Here is a 24843-nt window from a genome sequence, read left to right as displayed (position 1 = left end):
AAGAAAAACACAATCGAGGAAGAAAAATGAAACGGCAAATAAATGAGGGTTCTATGAACGGTCGACACAACAAGCAAGGGACAGTTGAATCAATATCAATATCTGAGACGAGTAACGTGGGCCAACGACCAGCCATTTCCCGCGAGATAAAAGTGCGTTAGGCAAAGAGATACGCGATGTATTCATCCTGCCTAAGATGGGTGGGTGTTCTACCGGAAATACGACGCCGGAACCACGTTCCTGGATCATCGTGCCACTGTGCGACAATTACAAAACTGTCCTTCGTTCAACGAGCTGCGTAAAATTGTACAGGATGTTCCATTTTTGTCGTGGATATCAGTATATTGTGTGATTAACCCTAGATTTATGGACGTTCGAAGATCACTTATATCCAATAATGTTCATTAAATACAATTTATATGTAACTTGCGTACAGTTATATTTGTGACAACTCCCTTTCGCTCTCCCTCACCCTCTCATTTCTATATTAGCAATCTTTAGGCACTTTTGAGAATTTTTCTAAGGGTTTTGGCCCATTTTAAGAAACTTTGCTTCTATGACAAAAAGTTGTATCTCGCTCGGTTTGGCCTGTGAGTGGTAGGGCAGGGGTATTGTAGTATTTGAACTCGTTGGGCCTGCCCACTCCTCCAGACCCCACGTTAGTCACCTTCTGGCGCTTTAGACAATTTCTCTAGGGGTTTTGGCCCATTCTGAGAAAATTTGTTCCTCTGACAAAAAGTCGTATCTCGCACGGTTTGGCCTGTGAGTGATAGGGATGGGTTTCGTAGTATCTTGACTCTCTTTCGTCCACTGGGGTCTACTCACTCTCAGGCCTCTATTAGCCACATTTGGGTACTTTTGACAATTTTTTTAGAAGTTTTGGCCCATTCTAAGAAAGTTTGTTCCTCTGACAAAAAGTCGTATCTAGCACGGTTTACCCTGTACAGACATAAGCATGAGCGAGTGGTTGATATAGGGTTTTCAACTGTCCTTCACTGAACTTTTGGACAGATCTAACTCATAATTGTTTATGCAACTATAAAATGTGATAAAAATGTTGTATAAAACATTCATTTAATTCTTTTAAACACTACTGTACTTAATATCATCTGTCGGTATATGTGTCCGCCATTTTAAATGGCTGACTAGTTAGGTTAGGTTTGACAAGGTTGGATCAAGCTCTTCATAACAAACTACTAATAGAAATTTGGTTACAAATGTGGTTCATTATTTTAAACTACGTTAGGTTAAGGTTATACAAGATAATCTAGTAATTTAGTTATTTCTAATAATAGAAATTTTACTACAAGTCTAATTCTCTCAAAAGATCGAATCAATTTAATTTAGACTTTCAGGTTATGTTACACATAACAAAGTACTAAAAATCCTTTCCCTCTGAGAAAAGAATGAAGACATAAATAGCAGTATAGCATACACAAGTAATAAAAATTGAAATCTTGATGACTAAAAGGTTATAGCAAAAAAAAATAGGCGCGTTACAACTTGCATAAAAACTGGCGTGCTATCTGTATAAAGGGACAAATAAAAACAGTGATACAGAAGTATCAAAATGATTCATAAGCAGACGCAGTACGCCGGAAGCCACTGATTGTTTCGAAGGATGGTGACCTCTGTGCCTCTGTCTGCAGCGGGTCAATCGCCTTTTTGCCAATTAACCGAATCCCTCTGTCCTCGTAAATTAAGTGGGATTGCTGTCCAATTACTGTCTAACTCGAAATAATCCGAACGATCTCGCGGTTCTTCTTTGAGTTTCCTTCGAAATACTTTATTGATCTATTAACGTTTGTGTCACTGAGATCTTGCAATTAGAACTGATCATTCGAGTGAAATGCAGAATCCTTTGAACATAAATAGGTACAGTTAGTAATTTTTAAGTGTTTCAGTTTTCAGAGTTTTTGAATTTTTAACTTTTCAAGTTTATAAATTTCTGTATGCAAGTTTTCAGATTTTTATAATTAAAAAGTTTTTAGATTGCTAAGTTTTTGGGGGTTGTAATTTTCATATTTTAGAATTTCTTAAATTTATAAATTAGTAAATCCTTAAATTTCTAGGGAACTAAAAGATTTGTTGTAGTAAAAAATGTTTTGTAAAATATATTTGTATTTCCAAATATTCTACTTTTCAATTTTGGAAATTAATAAATTTCAGAATTATTTCTATACAGTTTTTGTTACTCAGTTAATTTGTTTTCAAAAATTTCCATTTTGTTTCTAATTAAAAATAAAAATATTCTTTTTCTGTGAAAGGGAACTCAGAGAAATTTTATAAAATCTACTAAAAAATTTACTGTGGATTATAATAATTTATTTAAAGAATTGAATGAAAAAAGATGAATAGATCGTAGTAAATCGCTATAATGAAAACTAGATCAGTGCCATCTATCGGATAATGGTTTCAACTACGTTCTTGATAATAGATGAATTTAATTTCGAAAAGATGGCAGATGAACCCATTAATTACTAGAATCACTAGACTAAAACCGAAAGAAAAACACAGAGAAGTTATTCAATTAGAAGAACAGTTTAATAGTGACCTTAGATATTGCAAATCTTCAAATCAGATTTTGATAGAACTGAACTTTACCGCCTAAATTCACATCCGGTCTTGATCAAAATGGCGGGCCATTCTAAAATTACTCTCTTAAGGATAGAAGAATCTAATTTGTGAAATTTGGCTGATTAAAAATTAAATTTGTTTTTCTTTGTTTTATTAAAGCTTACTTAGAATCTCCAGAAACAGCTATACATATTTATACAGATACATAAAGAAGTATAGAAAATTTAATATATAGAGTTATAGGATTTAGTGTTGTAATTATGGATTTTAATAATACGAAAGCACCTTCTTTAGAATATTTGTATTTATATACTTTCTCATTTCTAATCATAATAATAAAATAATAGTCAGGACCTTCGCTTAAGATTTAATCAATGTTTCACAGAATAATTATAAATAATAGTAAATGTTGCATTGTAAAAAATACAATTTTGCAATATTACTTTTCAATTAGAATATAGTAAATATAAAGTTTGTGTAGACATCTATCTTATCAGATGTCGGTAATACAGAAATCTATTGAAATTGAATCCATCATTTTTATTAATTTTACTAATTCAATACAATATTATTATTTATGATGTGTAGTAACTTAGGTACACTATTATTGTTTGTACAATCGCATCTACTTATTACATGCAGCTTAATATAATAATTATTTTGTAAAAGAAGTTTATTTGCAAATAAACATTATATTGAAACAAAGCCTTTATTTTTATTTTGCTCCTACATTTCCGAAAAATAAAATTGTTATCAAGGTGAATCTACTTACTGTAAAATACTTATCTAGAAAAGTAAAAAAATAAACAAATAAAAGACAAATAAATTTCTTCCTCAAAATATGATAAAAATGATTAGATTACATTGCGTATTTAACTTACAATTCCATGTACAATTTTTTGTATAATTAATAGAAAACATATTTCTATCAAGAATTTCTATGAAGCTTTATTTTCTATTTTTCATAATAAATAACTATCAAAATTAAAGAAATAATGTAATTGTAAAAATAATATGAAAATAATTATTTTTTGTAAGTATGTTATTTTTTGTGTGTAAATATGTTATGACGAGAATTTAAGTATGACAAAGCAGATACGCCGCTAACTAAAGCAACGATAATGATGGCTTTAATACGAGCAGATAAAGTGTTTAAGTATATACCAGTGTTTAAGTGAGGAATCATGCAAATAGTGTTATCAAGATAATGCAGCATGAGACCTGGTAAAAGAAGAGAGTTAAGTACATAATCAATATTATCAGAGAGGGCGAACACGGTATTCAATTTCAACTTAATATTATAAATAACATTCTTAGTATGAACATTAATTATACCTACTACAAATAATAAGTATATGCATTTATTACCATTATTGTAAATTATTATAAATTCATTTTGTATAAATGAAAATTGTGGTTATATTATATTTGTCATAAATATCAACTATACTCACAGTAAATACTAATTGATCACTACTATCAGTTGCAATTTAATTTCTCTTTTTCTTACTATCAATGTTAAGTATAGTTACAACAAACAATAATTATATTCACTGACATACTTACTATAAATATTAGTATTAATATACTTGCTATAAGTAATAGTTATACTTACTAATATACTTACTATAAATATTAACTATACTCGCTATAATATACTTACTACAAATATTAATTATACTTGCTGTAAATAATTATATTTACTGCCATCATACTTACTATAAATGTCAATTATGCTTATACTATACTTGTCATAAGTATCAACTATACTCACAGGAAATATTAATTGATCACTAGTATCAGTTGCAATTTAATTTCTTTTCTTCTTACTATCAATGTTAAGTATAGTTAATACACACAATAATTATGTTTACTGACATACTTACTATAGATATTAGTATTAATATACTTGCTATAAGTAATAATTATACTTACTATGAATATTAACTATGCTTGCTATAATACACTTACTATAAATATTACCTATACTTGCAATAAATAACTCTAATTTACTGCCATCATACTTACTATAAATATCAACAATCATACTATAATCACCATAAAAATAAACTACACTTACTATAAATACTAATTGACCACTATTATAATTTCAAACTTAATTTCTTTTCTTCTTACAATTAGTCTGCAAGTCGATAGAAAGGTGAATTTTTATTCTCCAGGGGACCAAGAGCCCCTCCCTGTCTCCCTCCAGCTACACCCATGCTTACGAATGTCAACGAACTAAACCCTATTTGCACGGAATACTAATTTAAGATTTAGATAAAGTCAGCTAATCTACGACTAGGCTCACCCTAGCTGTTTCATTTCCATTTTGTCGAAACAAAGGTGCACATCGGTGCCACACGAATCTCGAGTAGGTAATTAAAATTAATTGAGGTGACTGAAACACTGCGTTCCACGCTCAGCAGCCATTTAAAACGCGTTCTTAAAGAATGCTTGCGGAGTTAAGGTTTCTTTAATGTATGCAGAGAATTGTCTGTTTGTGGTTTATGATGGAAGACTCTTTTAAAATTAGAGTTAGAGACTAATCTTTGGGACTTTAAAGTTTTATGTAGTTTTGAGTTTTTGCTAATTTTAGGACTATTGAGGTTTGGGACTCTTTTAATTTTTTAAATTTAGGAGTTTGAGGTTTGGGACTTTTTTAATTTTTTAAATTTAGGAGTTTAAGGTTTAGGGATTTTGGAATTTTGGAATTTTGGCAATTTGGGTTTTGGGATATTGGAATTTTGAAGCTTTTGAACTTTGGGACTTTAGGGCTTTTGAATGTTGAAACGTTGGAATTTTGGGATTTTGGCATTTTAGATTTTGAGATATTGGAAATTTGGAATTTTTGAAATTTGGGACTTTAGGACTTTTGAATATTGAAATGTTGGAATTTTTGAATTTTGGGAATTTGTGATTTTGAAATTTTGGAATTTTTGAATTTGGGATTTTGAGATTTTGAAATTTTGGCACTTTGGGTTTTCGGATATTGGAATTTTGGGATTTTGGGAATTTGGGATTCTGGAACTTTGGGTTTTGGGAAAATTGCAATTTTGAAGCTTTTAAAATTTGGGACTTTAGGGTTTTTAAATATTGAAACGTTGGAATTTTGGGAATTTGGTATTTTGAGATTTTGGAATTTTAGAATTTGGGATTTTGGGATTTTGGCACTTTGGGTTTTGGAATATTAGAATTTTTGAAATTTGAGACTTTAGGGTTTTTGAATGTTAACACGTTGGAATTTTGGGAATTTGGCATTCTGGAACTTTGGGTTTTGGGAAAATTGCAATTTTGAAGCTTTTAAAATTTGGGACTTTATGGTTTATGAATGTTGAAACGTTGAGTTTTTTGAATTTTGGGGTTTTAGTATTCTGAGTTTTGAGATATTGGAATTTTGAAGTTTTTCAAATTTGGAACTTTAGGGTTTTTGAATATAGGCACGTTGGAATTTTGTGATTTTGGCACCCTGAGTTTTGGGATGTACTTAAATTTTAAGATTTCGAAATTTTGAAATGATAAAACTTTGGGACTTACAATTTTCAAAATGCAAAAGGCTTTCGAATTGTTTAATTTCATTCGCACTCTGGAATTTTAAAACTTTGAGACCTAGTATATTAAACATTTCTGAACTTTAAAACCCTCAATCATTAAAACATTGTACTCTTGGATTTTTTAATTTTCAAACCATATTTCACTGTAAATTTAGAAATGTCAAGCCTTGTAAGGCCTATAAATACGAAGTTTCAAAATCTTGTAATTTACAACTCACAATCAGACCTTTTTAACTTTTAAACCAGCAAATTTGGAAACGTCAAACCTTGTATAAAAGTTTAAAAATCCTTCCTAAATGAAAATTTTGCAACAAATACCAAGCCGTTAAATTACCACTGTATCTAAAGTGCCTCAATGACAAAAAGAAAAGTTGGATCGAATCACCGATCAAGCATGCATTCCCATTGTTTCTTTAATACGGTGTCGAATGAGTTTCACCTGAGCGTTATCGGGCCACAAAATGGCCGCCTTTTTCCGCATCTACTTGCGAGCGAGGAAAACATAATCATTGCGGAAGAACAGCGTAACTGATAACCTCTTCGCTTGTTTCAGATTTGCTATGTTTTGTGACCCGACACACGATGATATCGTTACAATTATTTTTTTCAGTATACGTAGTTTCGTAAGTTTAGTTTGTTGATTAGGAGTCTAGAATTTATATTCAGATTTTGTCTGAAAATTTGTCATTTTCAGATTTTGTGTGAAAATGATGGCACGTGTGATCTTGTATGAATATATACAGGATGTCCCAGTTTTTTACTATTAAACTTTCTTAAACTTTTATTAAAATAAGTTTGATGTTTTAAACACTTTGTTAGTAATTTGTAATAATGATGAGAAAAGTTTCATAGTGAAATGTAGTAAAATCCATGTTAGTGAAAGAAAGTTACTTTTGAACAAAGACGAAGTAATTTAAAATTGATGTTGTGTCTTAAAGTACATACAGGGTGTCCAGTTTTTTGCTATTAAACTTTGCCAACATATACATAGACAAACATCAGATGTTATATTAAAATAAGGTTTTAGACACTTCATAACAAATTTATAAAAACCATATTAGTCTTGAAACAAAAGTTATTCGTCACTCTTGAACAAAAATGAAGTAACTTAAAATTTATATTGTGACTTAAAGTACATACAGGGTGTCCAGTTTTTTACTATTAAACTTTGCCAACATACACATATGCAAAAGTAAAGAAATAATGTTGTAAAAACAGTTTTAGACAATTTATTAGGAAATTATAAGGAGTATATACAAAACGACGACAAAGTTTTGTAATATAAAATATCAAACTTGAAACCAGTCCTTTTGACTGAATGGTTGTTCTAGTATTAATAATTCGAAAGCTTATGTATACTCATACTTTCTTATTTTTCTTCATAAATAAATACAAGTATAGTTAAATATAAATAAAAATATGCCTAGTAAAGTATAACTAAAGTATAACTTGTATAACTAAAGTTTTACAAAACTATACACCCTGTATGTGATCTGCTTATCCATAAAGCAGTCCATAGTGATCTCCCATTTCTGTAATAAAATGAAATCTTCTACCAGTATAATAAAATGAAATCTTCCTCCTGTATAATAAAATGAAATCTTGTGTTGACTCATCCATTCTCCTTTTATTTTTTACAAACAGAATATTTTAAGTTTGGGACACCCTGTATATTCACTGTACTTCAATTTTTAACTGATTATATGCATGACAAAGTATGTCAAACAGATAAGTAATGAACACAAAGCTGTGATGTGTCTCACTTTTGTGCTTTATTTAGTCACGAAAAGATTTCGTTTAATGTGTTTTTAACATGTTTTTAGTAATACCTAACAGAAAAATCAGAATGATAGTGTTGTTACGTTGAAGGCTTAGAGGTCTTCTAATAACCTGTTGATAAATGTGGACTTATTGTAAAAGGAAACATGTAAAGGAAATACTGGGAATGAATTTACATGAAAATTGGTTTTTCTTGTACTGGAATATCAGCGATTATTAATGGGAATGTAAGAGTGGTATGTGCCAATGTTTAAGTGAAGCCTTAAAGTATTGCGAGCTTGAAAAGGGATACGGTGTGGATGGGAATGGTGAACAATCAATACTTATTGACAGTACTTTGGAAATTTTAGTAAATATTAGACTCAAGTTTTCAAGTTTTCAAGTCTTCAAGTTCTCAAGTTTTCAAGTTTTCAAGTTTTCAAGTTTTCAAGTTTCCAAGTTTTCAAGTCTCCAAGTTTTCAAGTTTTCAAGTCTTTAAGTCTTCAAGTTTTCAAGTTTCCAAGTTTCCAGGTCTTCAAGTTTTCAAGTTTCCAAGTCTTCAAGTTTTCAAATTTCCAAATTTCCAGGTCTTCAAGTTTTCAAGTCTTCAAGTTTTCAAATTTCTAAGTTTCCAAGTCTTCAAGTTTTCAAGTCTTCAAGTTTCCAAGTCTTCAAATTTTCAAGTCTTCAATTTTCAAGTTTTTTAGTTCCCAAGTAGTTAAGCTGTTAAACTGTCAAACTATCAAACTGACAAACTGTCAAACTGTCAAATTGTCAAGTTGTTAAGTTGTTAAGTTGTTAAGTTATAAATATGTCAAGTTGTCAAGTTATAAAGTTGTCGAGTTGTCAAGCTATAAAGTTGTCAAGTTATAAAGTTGTCAAATTGTCAAACTGGCAAGTTATTAACTCGTCAAACTGTCAAGTTGTCAAACTGTCAAGTTGTCAAACTGTCAAGTTGTCAAACTGTCAAGTTGTCAAACTGTCAAGTTGTCAAACTGTCAAGTTGTCAAACTGTCAAGTTGTCAAACTGTCAAGTTGTGAAACTGTCAAGTTGTCAAACTGTAAAACTATCCAATTGTGAAATTGTCAAATTATAACATTGTTAAATTGTCAAACTATTAAATTGCCAAATTGTCAAACTAACAAATTGTCAAATTATTAAGTTTGTTAAGTTGTTAAACTGGCAAGTTATCAAATTCTTAAATTCCCAAATTCCCAAATCCCAATATTCTCAGATTTCTAGTTCCCTAAATTCCCATTTCTTAAATTCTCAACTCCTAAATTCTCGATTCCTAAATTCCTAATTCCTTAATTCCCAATTCCAAAATTCCTATTTCCTAAATTCTCATTTCCTAAATTCCCAATTCCTAAATTCCAAATTCCCAAATTCAAGGAGTTCCATATTCCAAAATTCCCAGTTCTCTTAATTCCCAAACCGCCTAACTCCTAATTCCCTAAACTGTCAATTCCTAATTTTTTCAATTCCCCAATTCCCCAAATTCCTTATTCTCTAAATTGCTAATTGCTCATTTTCCAATTACCCAATGGCCAATTCCCAATTCCCAATTCTCCAAATTCTCAGTTCCCCTAATTCCCAATTCCTCAAATTATCAATTTTTCATATTCCTAATTTCCTAAATTCCCAATTCCTAAATTATCAATTCCTAAATTCTCCATTCCTAAATTCCAAATTCCCAAATTCAAGGAGTTCTATATTCCAAAATTCCCAGTTCTCTTAATACCCAAACCGCCTAATTCCTAATTCCCTAAACTGTCAATTCCTAATTTTCCAATTCCCCAATTCCCCAATTCCCCAAATTCCTAATTCTCTATATTGCTAATTGCTCATTTTCCAATTACCCAATGGCCAATTCCCAATTTCCAATTCTCCAAATTCTCAGTTCCCCTGATTCCCAATTCCTCAAATTATCAATTTCTCATATTCCTAATTTCCTAAATTCCCAATTCCTAAATTCCCACTCCCCAAATCTCCAATCCTTAAATTCCCAATTCGTCAAATTATTAATTTCTGCTATTCTTAATTTCCAAAATTATCCATTCCCTAAATTCTAATTTCCTAAATTCCCACTCCCTAAATTCCCACTCCCTAAATTCCCACTCCCCAAATTCCCAATTCCTCAATTTCCCAAGTTCCCAAATCCCAATCTCACCCAAAAATACAAACATCTCCCAATCCCTCATCCTCTCCATAACCTCAAAAACCCTATCTCTCCTCCGTCACAATAGAGCGGCCGCCGTGCGTGTCTATCGGATCCACTCTGTTAGCGATATCTGTCGATCCAACGGGGTCACCCGGTATATAAGAGCAGGCCAGTCGGTCGAGGCGCAGTGCAGTCCGATGAGATAGGTAGAACCGATTCTCTGTTCTAGTGGCGTGTAAGATCTCGACAGGAGAGAACGTGCCAAGTTCCAACGATGTTGCGTTGACCGCGACCGGAAACGTTGTAAACCGCCGTAACTCTTCCTCTTCCCGAGCCTTGAACTCTATCAGCAACGTAATCCGTCGATTTACCGGTCGACTGTGATGCGACAACTGTATCGATTAATTCGACCAATTTGAGGCTCAGAGGTGAGTGAATCTTCTGCGATTCGAATCGTTACGCAACTCGCAAGGATACGTTGTCCTTGCCAAAATCTTTTCGACCTCCAGACTAGAGTGTTTTGCGCGCTTGTTTTCGAGGAAAGAGAGAATCGCGGCGTCAACACGTGTTCGGATTTTGAAGAACGAGAAATTAATAGGATTGAGTCCGCAGTTTTTGTACGACAGTATTTTAGTCGCAGGTATTTTTGTGGGGAACGATTTGGTGAGCTACGCTGATTGATGATTGCTTTGAGTGGTTGAATAGAGACCTTGGCATACATCTTTTTTCTTATTAACGAAAGCTGGATAAGTCTGGAAAATTAATGGAGTTTAGTTGGATATTGGAATCGATTAGAGTGGTGGTTTTGCGCTGATGTTGTTCGAAAACTTTTGGAATTTTGGTCGATGTTTAATGTTTTTTGAATTGTTTGTAAACTTTGTTTCTTTGAACTGCGTTTAAATTTGGGTGAAGCTACATTTTTTTAATGTGGGTTGTGTTTATTGAAAAAATACAGATGTTGAATGTACTGTGAGTGTTAAATGTAATATTATATTTTTTTTGTATGGATGGTTAATTATTTTTTAGTTTTGATCTGAATTGTTTACAAAATTAGAGATTTTTTAATTTTTAAATTGGCAAACTTGCAAGTGTAGAAATTTTGAAGGTTTAAAAGTCACATATTACTTGTCATGTGTGATAAAGAAGGATTCAAAATTTATAATAATCAATTTATTTACAACTTTATTATTCTACACAAAATTATATTGAAAAAGAATGGAAAATTTATTTCTACACAAAATGACATTAAAAATTGTAGAAAATGTATGAAAATCAATTTTGAAACAATAATTTATTAACAATTTTATTATTTCATACAAAATTATATCAAAAAAGGACATAGAATGATCATTAATTTTTAAGTAATGATTCATTAACAATTTTATTATTTTTCACAAAATTATATTGAAGAATAGTAATCAATTTTTGAACGAAAATTTATTAACAACTTTGTTATTCTATAGAAAATTATATTTAAGAAAAAAAGAACAAAATAGAATGTTCGATAATAAATTTTAAAACGATAATTGATCAATTTGTAAATTTTAGTTTAGTTTCTTCGTAATTTCAAGAAAAACATGGAGACATAAAAATATTTTCTTACGATTAAAGATTGCATATGAGTAATGTTGGAAAGAAGTGGGTTAAGTATACATTTGCGACGATCGATGAGCAGTGATAATTTAGAATTATACAAACACTGTAACTTTCATAAAAGTGTGGTTACGACCGTTTTCCTCGAACGCTATAAGCACAATAAGTATACCAATCGTGATTAGATAGTAAATCGCGCAAACATTTGGATGTGATTCATCACTATTTGCATGAGATACAACAGATAAATATCTTTGTAAATCTTACATAAAAGAGAAAGTCAATTATGATATTTTCTGATTTTGGAATTGTTATATTTTGAAGTGTAACAAGTTTCAAGTGTTTATTTCAATTTATCTTAAAGTATTGAGGACTTTAAACTTTCTGAAGTTTTTCACTTTGGGAGATTATCATTTTTAGGATTTTGGAATTTTGAAAATTATAGACTTTGAGATTTTGTAATTTTTAGACTGAAATTTTTTTAATTTTTAAACTTTGAGGCTTTGTAATTTTTGGGATTGGAATTTTGGAAAGTTTAGACTTTGAAATTTTGAAATTTTTTAATTTTTAAACTTTGAGGCTTTGTAATTTTTGGGATTAGAATTTTGGAAATTCTACACTGAAATTTTCTAATTTTTAGACTGAAATTTTTTAATTTTTGAACTTTGAGACTGTAATTTTTAGATTTTGGGATTTTATAAGTTTGAAAATTCAGGACATTGGAATTTCTAAATTTTTAAGTAATAGAAATTTACGAAATACGATACGCATCAAACCTGTTTCAAATAATATTCTCATGACACGTGTTTCCATACCTAATCAGAGTCACGAAATAACGGTATCGTTTTACATTGGTCCCGCCATTTTCGACAAAATAGCGCGAAATTCAAACTGTAAATAACCTTACATTCTAACAATATTCAAATTTACACAAACACTAAACTTCATTATTAAAATAAAAATTTTCTAATTCTTGAACCTTGATGAATTTTGGTAAAATTGTTATTTCTTTATTATTAATAAATATTAAAACTATCTGTCAAAATATACTCAGGTTTTCTATTTTTGTTGTTGTGTTTTTTTAAAATAAATACATTCTTATTAAATAGAGCATATATTATATATTTTCCTAAAATAAATAACGATTGTATGTGTTGGTATGTTATTCTTATATTCATTTTTTTTTAACTTCAGACAATTTTACAACTGATCCTTATTAACGAAAATGCTGTAAATTACTGAAGGTTAGAAGAAGGTTATTTAAGGGTTCCGATTAGGGGATCTGTAGTTCTCTTATGGTTCGACACAATTCGCGAGTATGTCGTTCCCATCACTACGACGGCATCAATTGTTACATTCTCTCAGTATCTATTCGAAGAATTAGGGACAACGACGACACTGTGTACGAGGAAACGATTTGATGCTTTGGGAAGGGAAGTCTGCTCTCGTAGGAGGGCACCGTGCCAGGAAGCCGATATTGCTATGAACGACACCCTATGGGACACACACGAGGTGTACCTCTGTTTGCATTAACTCGACAAACCATTGTCATTCTGTGTTCTCAAATTTTCAGAAATATAATACACTTATACTCTACAGAAACCGTATTCTAAATTCTAGGATGAAAAGGGGGTGAAACTTAATATAAAAATAAGTAAAAAATGTTGAACAAAATTTGTTTATGTAGAATTTTAAAAATGAAGAATTTTTATTCTTGACCTGAAGCTTCAATTAAAAATAATTGTTGATTACAATTGGTACAAGATGTTTTTAAAGCGAGGTCAGAAAGAGGGTGAAAGTAAATATAAAAATGAGTAAAAAATGTTGAACAAAATTTGTTCATGTAGAATTTTAAAAATGAAGAATTTTTATTCTTGACCTGAAGCTTCAATTAAAAATAATTTTTAATTAAAGAATTTGAGTAAAATCAATACAAGGTTTTATAGTGGTACAAGGTTTTTAAACTGAGGTCAAAAAGAGGGTGAATGTAATGAAAGAACAAGTAAGAAATGTTAAATGAAATTTTTTCGTTTGTAACTAAGAGTCAAGAATTTTTATTCTTGATAAGAAGTTTTAATTAAACAGTGAACATTAATCCTTGATTGCAGTCTTCGATTAAAACTGATAACACAGGTGTTTCTGAAATGGTACAAAAGGGGGTGAATATAAATAAAAAATTAGGTCATGTGGAACAAAATTTGTTCATATGTTACTTGAAAAGATAAGAATTTTTATTCTTGATAAGAAGTTTTAATGTTAATCGCTGATGAAGTCCTAATAATATACAGGGTGTTTTCGAAGTAGGGGTATGAAAACATTGATGAGGAAATATGGACAAAACTTTTGTTATGAATAAAAATAAATAGGTTTAATGTTGCATTTTTTCGTTGTTTAAATACATTCAGTGTGTGGATTAAGTAAAGATAATTGAATTGAGACAATTGATGGTTGGAATAAGTGTTACAATTTATATACTTGTAAATGTTTGTAAACACTTATAAACACTTATAAACACTTATAAACACTTACAAATACTTGTAAACACTTATAAACACTCATAAACACTTACAAATACTTGTAAACACTTATAAACACTTATAAACACTTACAAATACTTGTAAAGACTTATAAACACTAATAAATACTCATAAACACTTATAAACACTTATAAACACTTATAAACACTCATAAACACTTATAAACACTTATGAACACTTGTAAACACCTATAAATACATATGAACACTTATAAACACTTATCAACGCCTATAAACACTTACAAACACTTATAAACACTTATCAACACCTATGAACACTTACAAACACTTACAAACACTTATAAACACTTATAAATACATATAAAAATACATATAAACATTTAAAAATCCCTATGAACTACAATTTATAAACACATTAGCCATGATCCACTACCATAACTACGATAACATAACTACAGTTAAGAATAATCGACTTCTAATACATATTCAAAATGGCGTCTACTGTATATTGTTTTCCTAGCTGTTTACAAATTCCAACCGCGTACATTAGATATCACATTATCAGTTACAGAAACGATTACGTAGCATTTGACTTTGATGTTTCTAAAGAATGTTGATTATCCGGGTAACGTACAAGCAATCTCGTCGGATGAATGGTCACAAGAATCTCTAATCAAAATGTCTGAAATTATATCCCAGGTCGCAGTCATTATGTCTCTGATTTCACCGATTATTTCAGGAGAATTCGATTTCTGTTGATGCAATAAAATAGGCTTGAATAATTTGCTCGTTATATTGTGTTCCACCCTTGTTTAAATATTGGAAGAAATATAATTTATGAATAAATCGTGTTATATTACTGAATTATTGTATAGATAAACAATGTTATATTGCGGAATATTTATTTAAATGTACAATAATGTTATATTAGAGAATAATTATTTACATAAGTAATGTTACATTTCAAAATAATTATTTAGATAAATAATGTTAGATTTGAGAATAATTATTTTGACAAATAATGTTACATTGCAGAATAATTATGTAGACAAACAATGTTATATTGCATAACAATTATATAGATATACAATGTTATATTTCAGAATAATTATATAGATAAACAATGTTACATTCCAGAATAATTATCTAGATAAGCAATGTTACTTATGACACTGAAATCCACATTTGATGAAATACAAAAAAATATAATTTATAAATAATGTTACATTACAGAATAATTATATAGGTAAACAATATTACATTGCATAGTCACTTTGTAGATAAACAAGGTCATACTCCAGAGTAATACAAAACATAATTATTGCAATCGTCAGCGTCACAAAATGGAGTATCGACAGAAGCTCAATTTAAAATGGAAAACAATCTTCCTACAACTAAATATTAAATTCTTACTAACAATAGAGAAGTAAAAATTTTGTTAAAGTAATAAACATTGTATGAATTTTGTTAAGTAACGAACCTTATAAATATATTATATATTTTCAAAACGTAAAACATCTCTGACCTTGCTAAAATTTCTAAAATTTATAATCTAACATTTCTTTTCATTTGTACAAAGAGTTCAACAAATTTCTGGAACGTGAATTTTTGTTTTTCTAGGAAAAACGCAGGAAAATGTGGCGTTTAAGTTTCCTCCTAATCGGCGCCGTGATGGCGGGAGAATCGGGTCCTGAAATCACATACTCTGAAACTCCGATTGAATATTCGCCTTTACCTCACGAAGAGGATCTTCCTCCACCATCGCCACTTCCTGGCATGCTTTATCCGCGAGAAAGCGAATCGCGAGAGGTAATCCTTTCTCCACTTTTACATTTTACTGTTCATAGAATGATTTTTATTTCGAACTGGAAGTAGGTACTGATCAGGAGTGTCCCTATTATTTCTTTGAGTACAGTAGACCCTCGTTATATTGCCACAAATACGATTTTAGAGACAGGAAATTCTTTGTAATTAATAATACATATATGATGTATATATAATGATGATATATTGAAGGATATATTGATATATTGAGGAAGAAATTGTATTCTTTAATTTTGTAGCAGTTTTTGAGAAAAATATGTCAGAAAATTTGGAACTTTGGGACTTAGTAACTATGTGAGGTTATGGTTGTGAAACTTGGTGACTGTGTAACTTATAACTTTATTATTTTGTGAATATGTAGTTTCTTAACATTGTAACATTATAGATTTGAAATTTTTTTACTTTGTCACTTTTTAACTTTGCAATTTTGACTTTGTGAAATGATTGACTTTGTAAATTTATAACTATCCAACTTTCTAACTTCCATAATTTGAAAATTAACATATAAGACTTAACCAATTAAGTGTGTTTGACGACTATATCCGTCATGGAGATATGGCATAATTTTGTGTCATGACGACTATATCCGTCATGCGTAAAATTTTGTTACAATTTGATATTTAAATTGTAATTTTGACGAAAACTATATTATATTCGTAAATTGTAATATGTTTAAAATGTTTAGAGGTCAACACGAAATAAAATAAACAAATAAAAAGTGTAAAAGTGTAAATAAATAAAAGTGATTTGATACGGATTCATAAATTCTTGAGAGCTAACTCGTCATCGCTTGATAATCGCGACATACACTGGTGCGCGCTTTGCAAAAAGATCGCCACAGTTAACTGGTTAAGGTGTTGCTATAAACACTATAAATCCTCATGTGCATAATAAAAAAGGACACCATTGATACACATAAAAATCCTTGTGAAAGTGGCAATATAACAAGTATCTACTATACAACAGTCCAACATAATTCCAATAGAACTCTTCACTAAATCAATCTTTGTAGGTGAAATCCCTCGATGGCATGTGGGACTTCATAATTTCACCATCGGACGATACATTGAGAGGTTACAAAGAAGCATGGTTCTCCGACGAATTATCAAAGGTATTCTAATAGAACTTAAAATAACTTACACACTCGAAATATTTGATGATTTTAAATAAAAATCAGTAAAAGCCACATATCTTTGCACTTGATAGTAAGCTTGCAAGTCACAGATTATCAACCAGGATTCATTTATGTAGATGTACCGCTTCATGTAGGTAGGAAAAGTGATAAAAATGCCAGTGCCTTCGTCGTACAATGATATAACAACCTCGAGGGAGCTCAGGGACCACGTTGGGGCTGTTTGGTACCAGCGAACGTTTTTCGTGCCCTCTTCTTGGCGGGATCAAAGGGTCTTTGTTAGGTTTGGCTCTGTCAATTACCTAGCGCAAGTGGTGAGCTTTTTTCCTTCATTAAAATTATTATCTAAACTTCTAATACTTTCACAGAACTTAGTATCCACTATTGTTGATTGATTTTATATGGGTCTCGACTGTTATGATCATTGGCCCTCCACTATACTTAAAAATTACCAGATTTACGTGCTTTTTATTTCAGTGGATAAACGGGGGATTGGTAACCAACCACGAAATGGGCCACCTTCCATTCGAAGCTGAGGTGTCCTCATACTTGGTTTATGGCGGTAAAAATCGCATAACTGTCGCGGTGGACAACACTTTGCTACAAACGAGCGTCCCACAGGGTAAAATTGTTGAAACTGCTGTCGATAATGGGTCGGTACACATGCAGACTTACACTTTCGATTTCTTCAATTATGCTGGCATACACAGGTGAGTTTTACTTACAAAATTTATTTATTGTCTTGTTATACATTATTAGTTACTTATTCTTTTGTTAGACATTGTTTACACATTCTTTTATTAAACATTAATTACACATTTTGTTATACATTATTAGTTATTCACCCTTCTTCTAACAAAGTAGTCTCTAAGTTGAAATGGCTTTGACTATAAAACATATGCGTAGTTATTAATGACAGGCAATAACTATGCGCAGTGAAGTTATTTCACTTTATTCTAATATGTTTATTGAACAAAACTTCACTGCGCATATTTGACGCTTTCTGTTATCGACTGCGCATAGATCCAGTATTCAAGGTCACCGTCAAGGTTAACAAAATTTGTGTATTAATAATAACAGAATAAAATTAATGGTCACAGTGTATATACAATGAAATTTTTGAACATACGAAGTCTTGGTCAAATTCAACAAGATTTTAATTTTATTAAGGTCACCGTCAAGGTTAATAAAATTTGTGCATTAATAACAGAATAAAATTAATGATCATCGTGTATATACAATGAAATTCTTTAACATAGTCTTGGTCAAATTCAGCAAGATTATTTTATTTACCTCGTGCATATGCACGAGCCGTTCCACTAGTTAAGTTAAATTTCTGAAGTGAATCACCAACGGCTCGGTAATTAACATGATAACCAAACAGAACATACAGCGCATAATGAACTCGCTGACCCATCTGTGCAACTTTCGAAAAATCCATGTCGTTGAACGATAAAAAGATCCGCAACGATGAGATCAGCGCTGATACGCGACAAACAAAGTCGCGCTACAGTGCATAACAATTTGCCCATCCTGAAATGAAAGTCCGTCCACTTTCCGGGACACTAGATACCGATCGTTTAATTGCAGGCCCGTTCTGTTGCACACGAAACCGCGGATCTACATCGAAGACATAACAGTAACGACGGGACTGATCGGTGATGTTGGTATCGTAAAATACGCAGTTGAAGCGGCCGGCTTGCACGAACACGAAATTCCTATCTGCAGAGTGAGCTTGCTCGATGCTGAAGGGATTTTAGCGGTGAACGAACCGATTTATGGGTTTTCCGGCACGCTGAAGGTGCCGAACGCTAAACTGTGGTGGCCCAGGGGTATGTCCACTGATCCTGGATACCTGTACACCTTAGAGGTACAGTCGAACATGCAAATACACTGAACAAGTGTCACAAATTCTCCTTACGGATTTGTTTCACATAATGTAATTTTAATAGGTCACATTGACAGTGCTGAACGACAGCGGGGTAGACATCTACAGGCTACCCATTGGTATCAGGACTTTGACCTGGACAAACACTACCGTGTTACTTAACAATAAACCTCTGTATATGAGAGGATTCGGTAGGCACGAGGACTCGATCATACGGGGACGCGGTCTGGACTTGGTTACTGTTGCCAGGGACCATGAGTTGCTGCAGTGGGTCGGCGCAAATGCTTACAGGACCAGCCATTATCCTTACAGCGAGGAAGTCATTGACGTGGCTGACCGGTAAAGACCTCTTAACAATCCATCAGTTACATTTACAAGACTTTGAGAATAGCACTTGCAGTGTTAGGTATAACACTTCCAAGATTAAATGCAATACTTCAGGTGTTAACAGTTCTGAGCGCGTTAGATTTTCCTTTCCACATCCACATCGTATGGTCGTAAGATGGTTTTGGTCACTTCAAGTGGCACAACACACTGTTATTAAATTCACAGTAAATTCAATTAGATCCCTGTTAACGCAATCAGACCGTCCGAATTTAAACAGAATGTTCAAAAGAATCATTCAATATTTATGTGGAACATGGGATAAATTGCATCAGTAAAGAGCATGCGGCACGTCGGTAATCTTTCTATCAAGCGCAGTGTACTCGGTCGGTAACGTCGAAGACGGAATTCGAATTCGAAGTACATTTTATGAGTGGCCACTTTGAAAATTGTATTCTTGCTTGATAGTATAGTGAAGTGAGTATTTCTACTTCTTAGATTAGGTATGGGTAGAGTAACTACTCATGTTCTCCGAATGAGGGCAGTGCCTGAGATCGTATATTCCTCCAGGATTTTCTACGATTCTTAAAATGCGATTCTCCAAACATTCAGATCTAGGTCTGCCAGAGTTTTAAATGAACGTCATTCATACATTCATGAAGATTTTGAAACAGTATGAGTGGGAACTCTCCGATTATGAAAATTTTCCATGTAACGACGTGCAGCTAAAGCACTCCATTAGCATGACCATACATAAAACACATATCTGTCATTTCTTCATTAAAGTAACACTCATTTGTAGCACAGTAACTGCATAATCTAAATAGATCCATAATCACCGGTTGATGACTGATTGCCGATGAAATCTTCTGTCATAAAGTATGTAAATTGAATGAGGTCATACAAAAGGCAGTTTATAACCACTTAGGTAAACATGTGATGATAGAAGTCAGTATGATGTTAACATACAAAAATGTTCACATCTCAGAAATGGGTGACCTTCCTATCTGTTCACAAAGGCCTTTTTATTTTTATGTTGTATTTACACAACTTTATAATGCGTCCTATATACAAAGATTGAATGGTTCTGAACACCCAGTACATTCGATAAGGAGCATCGTTTAGTAAAAAGAGTTACTTTGTCCGTTTCTTCAAAGGTTAGGCTTCCTCATTATTGACGAGTGCCCGTCCGTGGACACTGAGAACTTCACGCCGATTCTCCTTTCGCGTCACAAGGACTCGTTATCTGAGCTTATAAGGAGAGACAAGAATCGTCCTTCGGTGATTATGTGGTCAATCGCAAACGAGCCCAGGACGCAGCTACCAGAAGCTGGAGAATACTTCAAGCAGGTGGCTCATCACACTAAGGCACTGGACCCTACCAGGCCGGTTACCATTGCTATGGCACGAGCTGTTCAGGTTACTTTTATTTAATTTTACATTGTCACAATACAGAGTGCTTCACGAAATTGTTTACAATTCACTCTAACCTTTATCTATAATTAGATATAAGATGCAAAATAAATGCAATACATAATAGATGAAAAATAAATTTATGGAAATTAATATTGCGTGAAGCACCCCATACAATTAATGTATTACAACTACAAGTTGTACACATGTTACAATACAGTACAATTTGTTTGTAGGAGGATAAAGCCGGCGAGTACCTTGATGTAATTAGCTTTAATCGGTATAATGCTTGGTACAATAACCCAGGCAGACTCGACACCATAACGAACCGAGTTATAGGAGAAGCTGAAGCATGGCACAAAAAATATAATAAGCCTGTACTTATGTCCGAGTATGGAGCCGACACTATGCCTGGATTACATGAAGTAAGTTATTTCATAATTACAACGCTTTAACTATAATCAGAAACTTTCTTAAATATAAGTTCGTAATAACTTAGTTGCCAGAGTATGTGTGGAGTGAAGAATATCAGGTAGAAGTTTTCTCCAGGCATTTTGAAGCATTTGACCAATTAAGAAACGAAGGTTTCTTCATTGGAGAATTCATTTGGAATTTTGCAGATTTCAGAACAGCTCAAAGTAAGTAAAAAAAGGGCAATAAAAATAGCAATAAGAACTACATTATGCATGTTTAATAGCATTCATAAGAGTGGGTGGAAACAAGAAGGGTATATTCACAAGGGAAAGACAACCCAAAATGGCAGCATTTCTCGTTAGGAAAAGGTACCATTCCCTTCAGAAGGAGCTAGATGGAACAGAAATGCCAACAGATCTCGAAAATTCCATTTCATTTTGTCACTCAAAAGACTCAATGCTTTAATTACCTTGCAATTTTTTGTAAACAAATTTCCAAAAGAAAGTGTTCATTACCTGTCTGCACATGTATGTGTTCAAATGTCAAATTACCAACAGTGTACTTCTATGTACTTTCAGGTTTAATAATCACAAAACTGAATTCGATTTTTTAATAAATGTTTGATAAAAAAGATTATCAAAAATGAATGTTCATTTAATACCTCCCTATAATTTCCTAAATTGATATTAAAATATAATACTATAAAACATGATTTATGGCTCATACTTTTTTAACAGCATACCATCAATAACATCACAGTATATAACAATGATCTAACTTTGGTCCACCATTACATAGTTCTATGTACATCAACATGGTTGATCGTCAACTGGAGGTTCTACAACTTTTAAACATGCATCTGCCATTTCCACAAATATTGGTTCAGTCATTGCCAAAGCAATGACCTTTGTTGGATTCTTGTCTGTCAAAATTGCACGCATGATATCACGTACATGAGGATTCCTTAAACAATTTTTCAATTCTTCACTGTAACGCAATTGTTCTAGTTTCTCAATGGGAACAGTATCTTCTGTAGGAAAGTCGTATGTGATTTCATCTTCATTACCATTGTGTTGCTTAGGTTCCTCTGGTTGACAATTACTTTCTTTGTGCCCCTTGTAGCAACCTACAGAACAACTAACAAACAAAAAGTATTTATAAATCTTATGCGTTAAATAAGTTTGGGAAGCAAGATTAAGATAGGTTTTAATTCTCAGAAGCATAAAAAAACTAAAAATGTATTGAATAATGTTAGGGTTGTTAAGACAATTATCTTATAATGTGAACATGAACTTAATTTTAGATGTTCACTATAATAACCGAGTTAATACTTTAATTTTGTGACTGATATGATATATTTCATTACTATTAAAATACATAAAAATATAAAGTGGTTATTTCAATGTTTTCAATAGAGTTTTATAAAAGTGCTCCTATGTGAAAATTCGCTGGCGGCAATGTCACAATAATGAATATAACCTATAATGTACTTACTAGGGCACTTTGCACGTGGGACATTTGTACGAACAATCAGTTTTTGAACATATACAACAAATTTTACTCATTATGACTTTTTTAATTACAATTTCACTATAACTTAATTGATTTTGCAGTTAGTTTTTAGCGGTACTTTTCATGTAGCATGCACAACTGTGATGTATAATAATAATAACACGTGAGTGGTATAGTGGTGCCATCTCTTGGCAAAAATGTACACAAATTTTAAATACAAAATTATTATAAAATTATTCGATTTTAAATTTAATATTTAAACTTAAATTGAATGCAGCTCATTCACTAATATTATAATAAATAATAAAATTAATCTATAATAACTTATATTGTAAACATAACTTATATGTTTAGTGTTAATTATAATGCGTTTTTGACAAAATTTTTGAAAACAAAATTTTATGTTACTGAAGATTTACAAAGTTGTACAATTCTTAAACAAAATTTATTTTATTTTATATTGTTACATAATCGTAAATCGTTTGAATTAGTTTAAATGTAGAACATTGTATAGTATTATTTACCATTAAAAAAATAAAAAACTATATACCTAATCAAAAATATATTTGCAAAAATTTGTGCAAGAGTAGATAAAATTATTATTTCTATTCCTAGAATATTTTAAAATACTATCAGTGCAGATATTCTTATCGCGACTCGCAGTAGTATGCCTTATCTTTTATGATATTAAAATCAATATTTGTATATTGTACAAATAAAATTTTTGTAAACATAATATATATTTTTCATAAAATCATGGGATCACTTTACTTTGAAGGGCTTCAAAATTAAACCATTCATCAATAAATAAATAAAATGAATTTATTAAATAATTATTTAATATATTTAGTTAATTACACATAATGTTTAAAAAAACCCATTCTTGACAAAATTAAAAACAATTTAATTTATTATTTAATGATTCATGTATCATTGTAAAATTTTATAAATTATCATATCTTTATTTATAAATTATTTCTTTATACTTTTACATTATAATATTTTAAGAAAAATACATACATATTACATTTACATAAATTTTATTTTTCTTGATGTACATTTTAATGCTCCAATTTACGTTTTGTATTTTAACCTGTAATGGTATGTGAATGAATTTTGCTTGAATACTACTTTTACATCTTGCAGTACTAATTATGTTAATTATTTCATTTCATTACCTACAATGTGTACAATTCTCTTTATAATACAATCACTGAAGAACCCCCAAGACCTCAAATGTTTATAATTTATTACATAAGCAGAAGAAATGTTCAAGATACAACATCTTAAAAAAATTTTTATAATTCATTATGCAAACTTCAGAAATGTTTATAATTTATTATATAACCTAATGGAGAGTACATGATTTATTATACATCCTATAAAAATTTTTGTAATTCATTATACAAACCAAGGAAATGTTTATAACTTATTATGTGACCCAACAAAATTTTAATAATTTATAACATATATAATACTTATAATAATTAACTAAAAAATATATTAAAATTTAAACATTCCTATAAAAAAAAACACTTACATACAAACACCCTTAAAATTTTATAATGTTAAGCTACAACAGTTTTACCAGCCTCACAATGCTTTCTCTGAAAATTTTACCTCAAATTCCCCCAGTAAATTCGCAATTAAAATTTCAAAGACAACAGCCATCTAATGTACAAAATACTCATTTAAAATCACTGTCCTGGTTCCCATAATTCACCCCTGTTATCCTTATTGCGTCGGAGGGGGACGCAGAGGACTAGTTGCGAGCGTGGAATTTTTGATTCCGCTTCATAGCGCAACAGATGCGAATGGAACTTTCTTCCTTGCGAACGATCGCATGTCCTGGCATTACTCGTGCCAAGGTCATTGATTCCTCGAGCAGTTCCGGCTTAGTTTCTGGGCCAGGTTAACCGACCTAGCAGTGCTACCAACACCGACCGGAATACCATCACTGGCCGTGACGTTGACACATCTTGATACGAGTGTCGGACAACCGGACACAATCGAACCGATAACGAGTCCCGTACACAACTCTACTTTCGGATCGGTTCGCGAATATTCAGCACTGTTGCTATTCTTATGACGTGCGATCATCGCAACCGTTGAAACTTTGGTTGCCGTTAGTTTGACTTAACAGGAATTTTATGCGTTAGATAACTGTCGATGGCGGACGAGGATGAGTATCACTG

At 31.5% G+C, this 24843-nt stretch overlaps 2 protein-coding genes across 3 annotated transcripts; one reads left to right on the top strand and one right to left on the bottom strand.

The window, feature by feature from the left end:
- Positions 1-10225: 10225 nt before the first annotated feature.
- LOC100875838 (beta-glucuronidase) lies at positions 10226-21779 on the top strand. 2 transcript variants are annotated; one of them, XM_003706216.3, is made up of 11 exons: positions 10226-10479; positions 15762-15950; positions 16978-17076; positions 17235-17411; positions 17575-17807; positions 18688-18967; positions 19050-19324; positions 20467-20728; positions 20959-21147; positions 21222-21360; positions 21420-21779. In XM_003706216.3, the coding sequence occupies exons 2-11, from the start codon at positions 15777-15779 to the stop codon at positions 21599-21601; spliced, it is 2010 nt and encodes a 669-aa protein (XP_003706264.2). In that variant the 5' UTR covers positions 10226-10479; positions 15762-15776; the 3' UTR covers positions 21602-21779. The 2 variants fall into 2 exon arrangements, with proteins under 2 accessions (XP_003706264.2, XP_012147583.2); XM_012292193.2 differs by lacking the exons at positions 10226-10479; positions 15762-15950 and having other exon boundaries at positions 16976-17076; positions 17217-17411.
- LOC100875723 (zinc finger HIT domain-containing protein 3) lies at positions 20294-22823 on the bottom strand. The gene is made up of 2 exons (XM_003706215.3): positions 22631-22823; positions 20294-22273 (listed from the first exon to the last, which is right to left on the bottom strand). The coding sequence occupies exons 1-2, from the start codon at positions 22699-22701 to the stop codon at positions 21946-21948; spliced, it is 399 nt and encodes a 132-aa protein (XP_003706263.2). The 5' UTR covers positions 22702-22823; the 3' UTR covers positions 20294-21945.
- Between the last annotated feature and the right edge of the window lie 2020 nt (positions 22824-24843).

This window comes from Megachile rotundata, chromosome 16, assembly GCF_050947335.1.
Source record: "Megachile rotundata isolate GNS110a chromosome 16, iyMegRotu1, whole genome shotgun sequence".
In the NCBI taxonomy this organism is placed as follows: Eukaryota; Metazoa; Arthropoda; class Insecta; order Hymenoptera; family Megachilidae; genus Megachile; species Megachile rotundata.
This window is presented reverse-complemented; position numbering and strand designations above follow the sequence as displayed.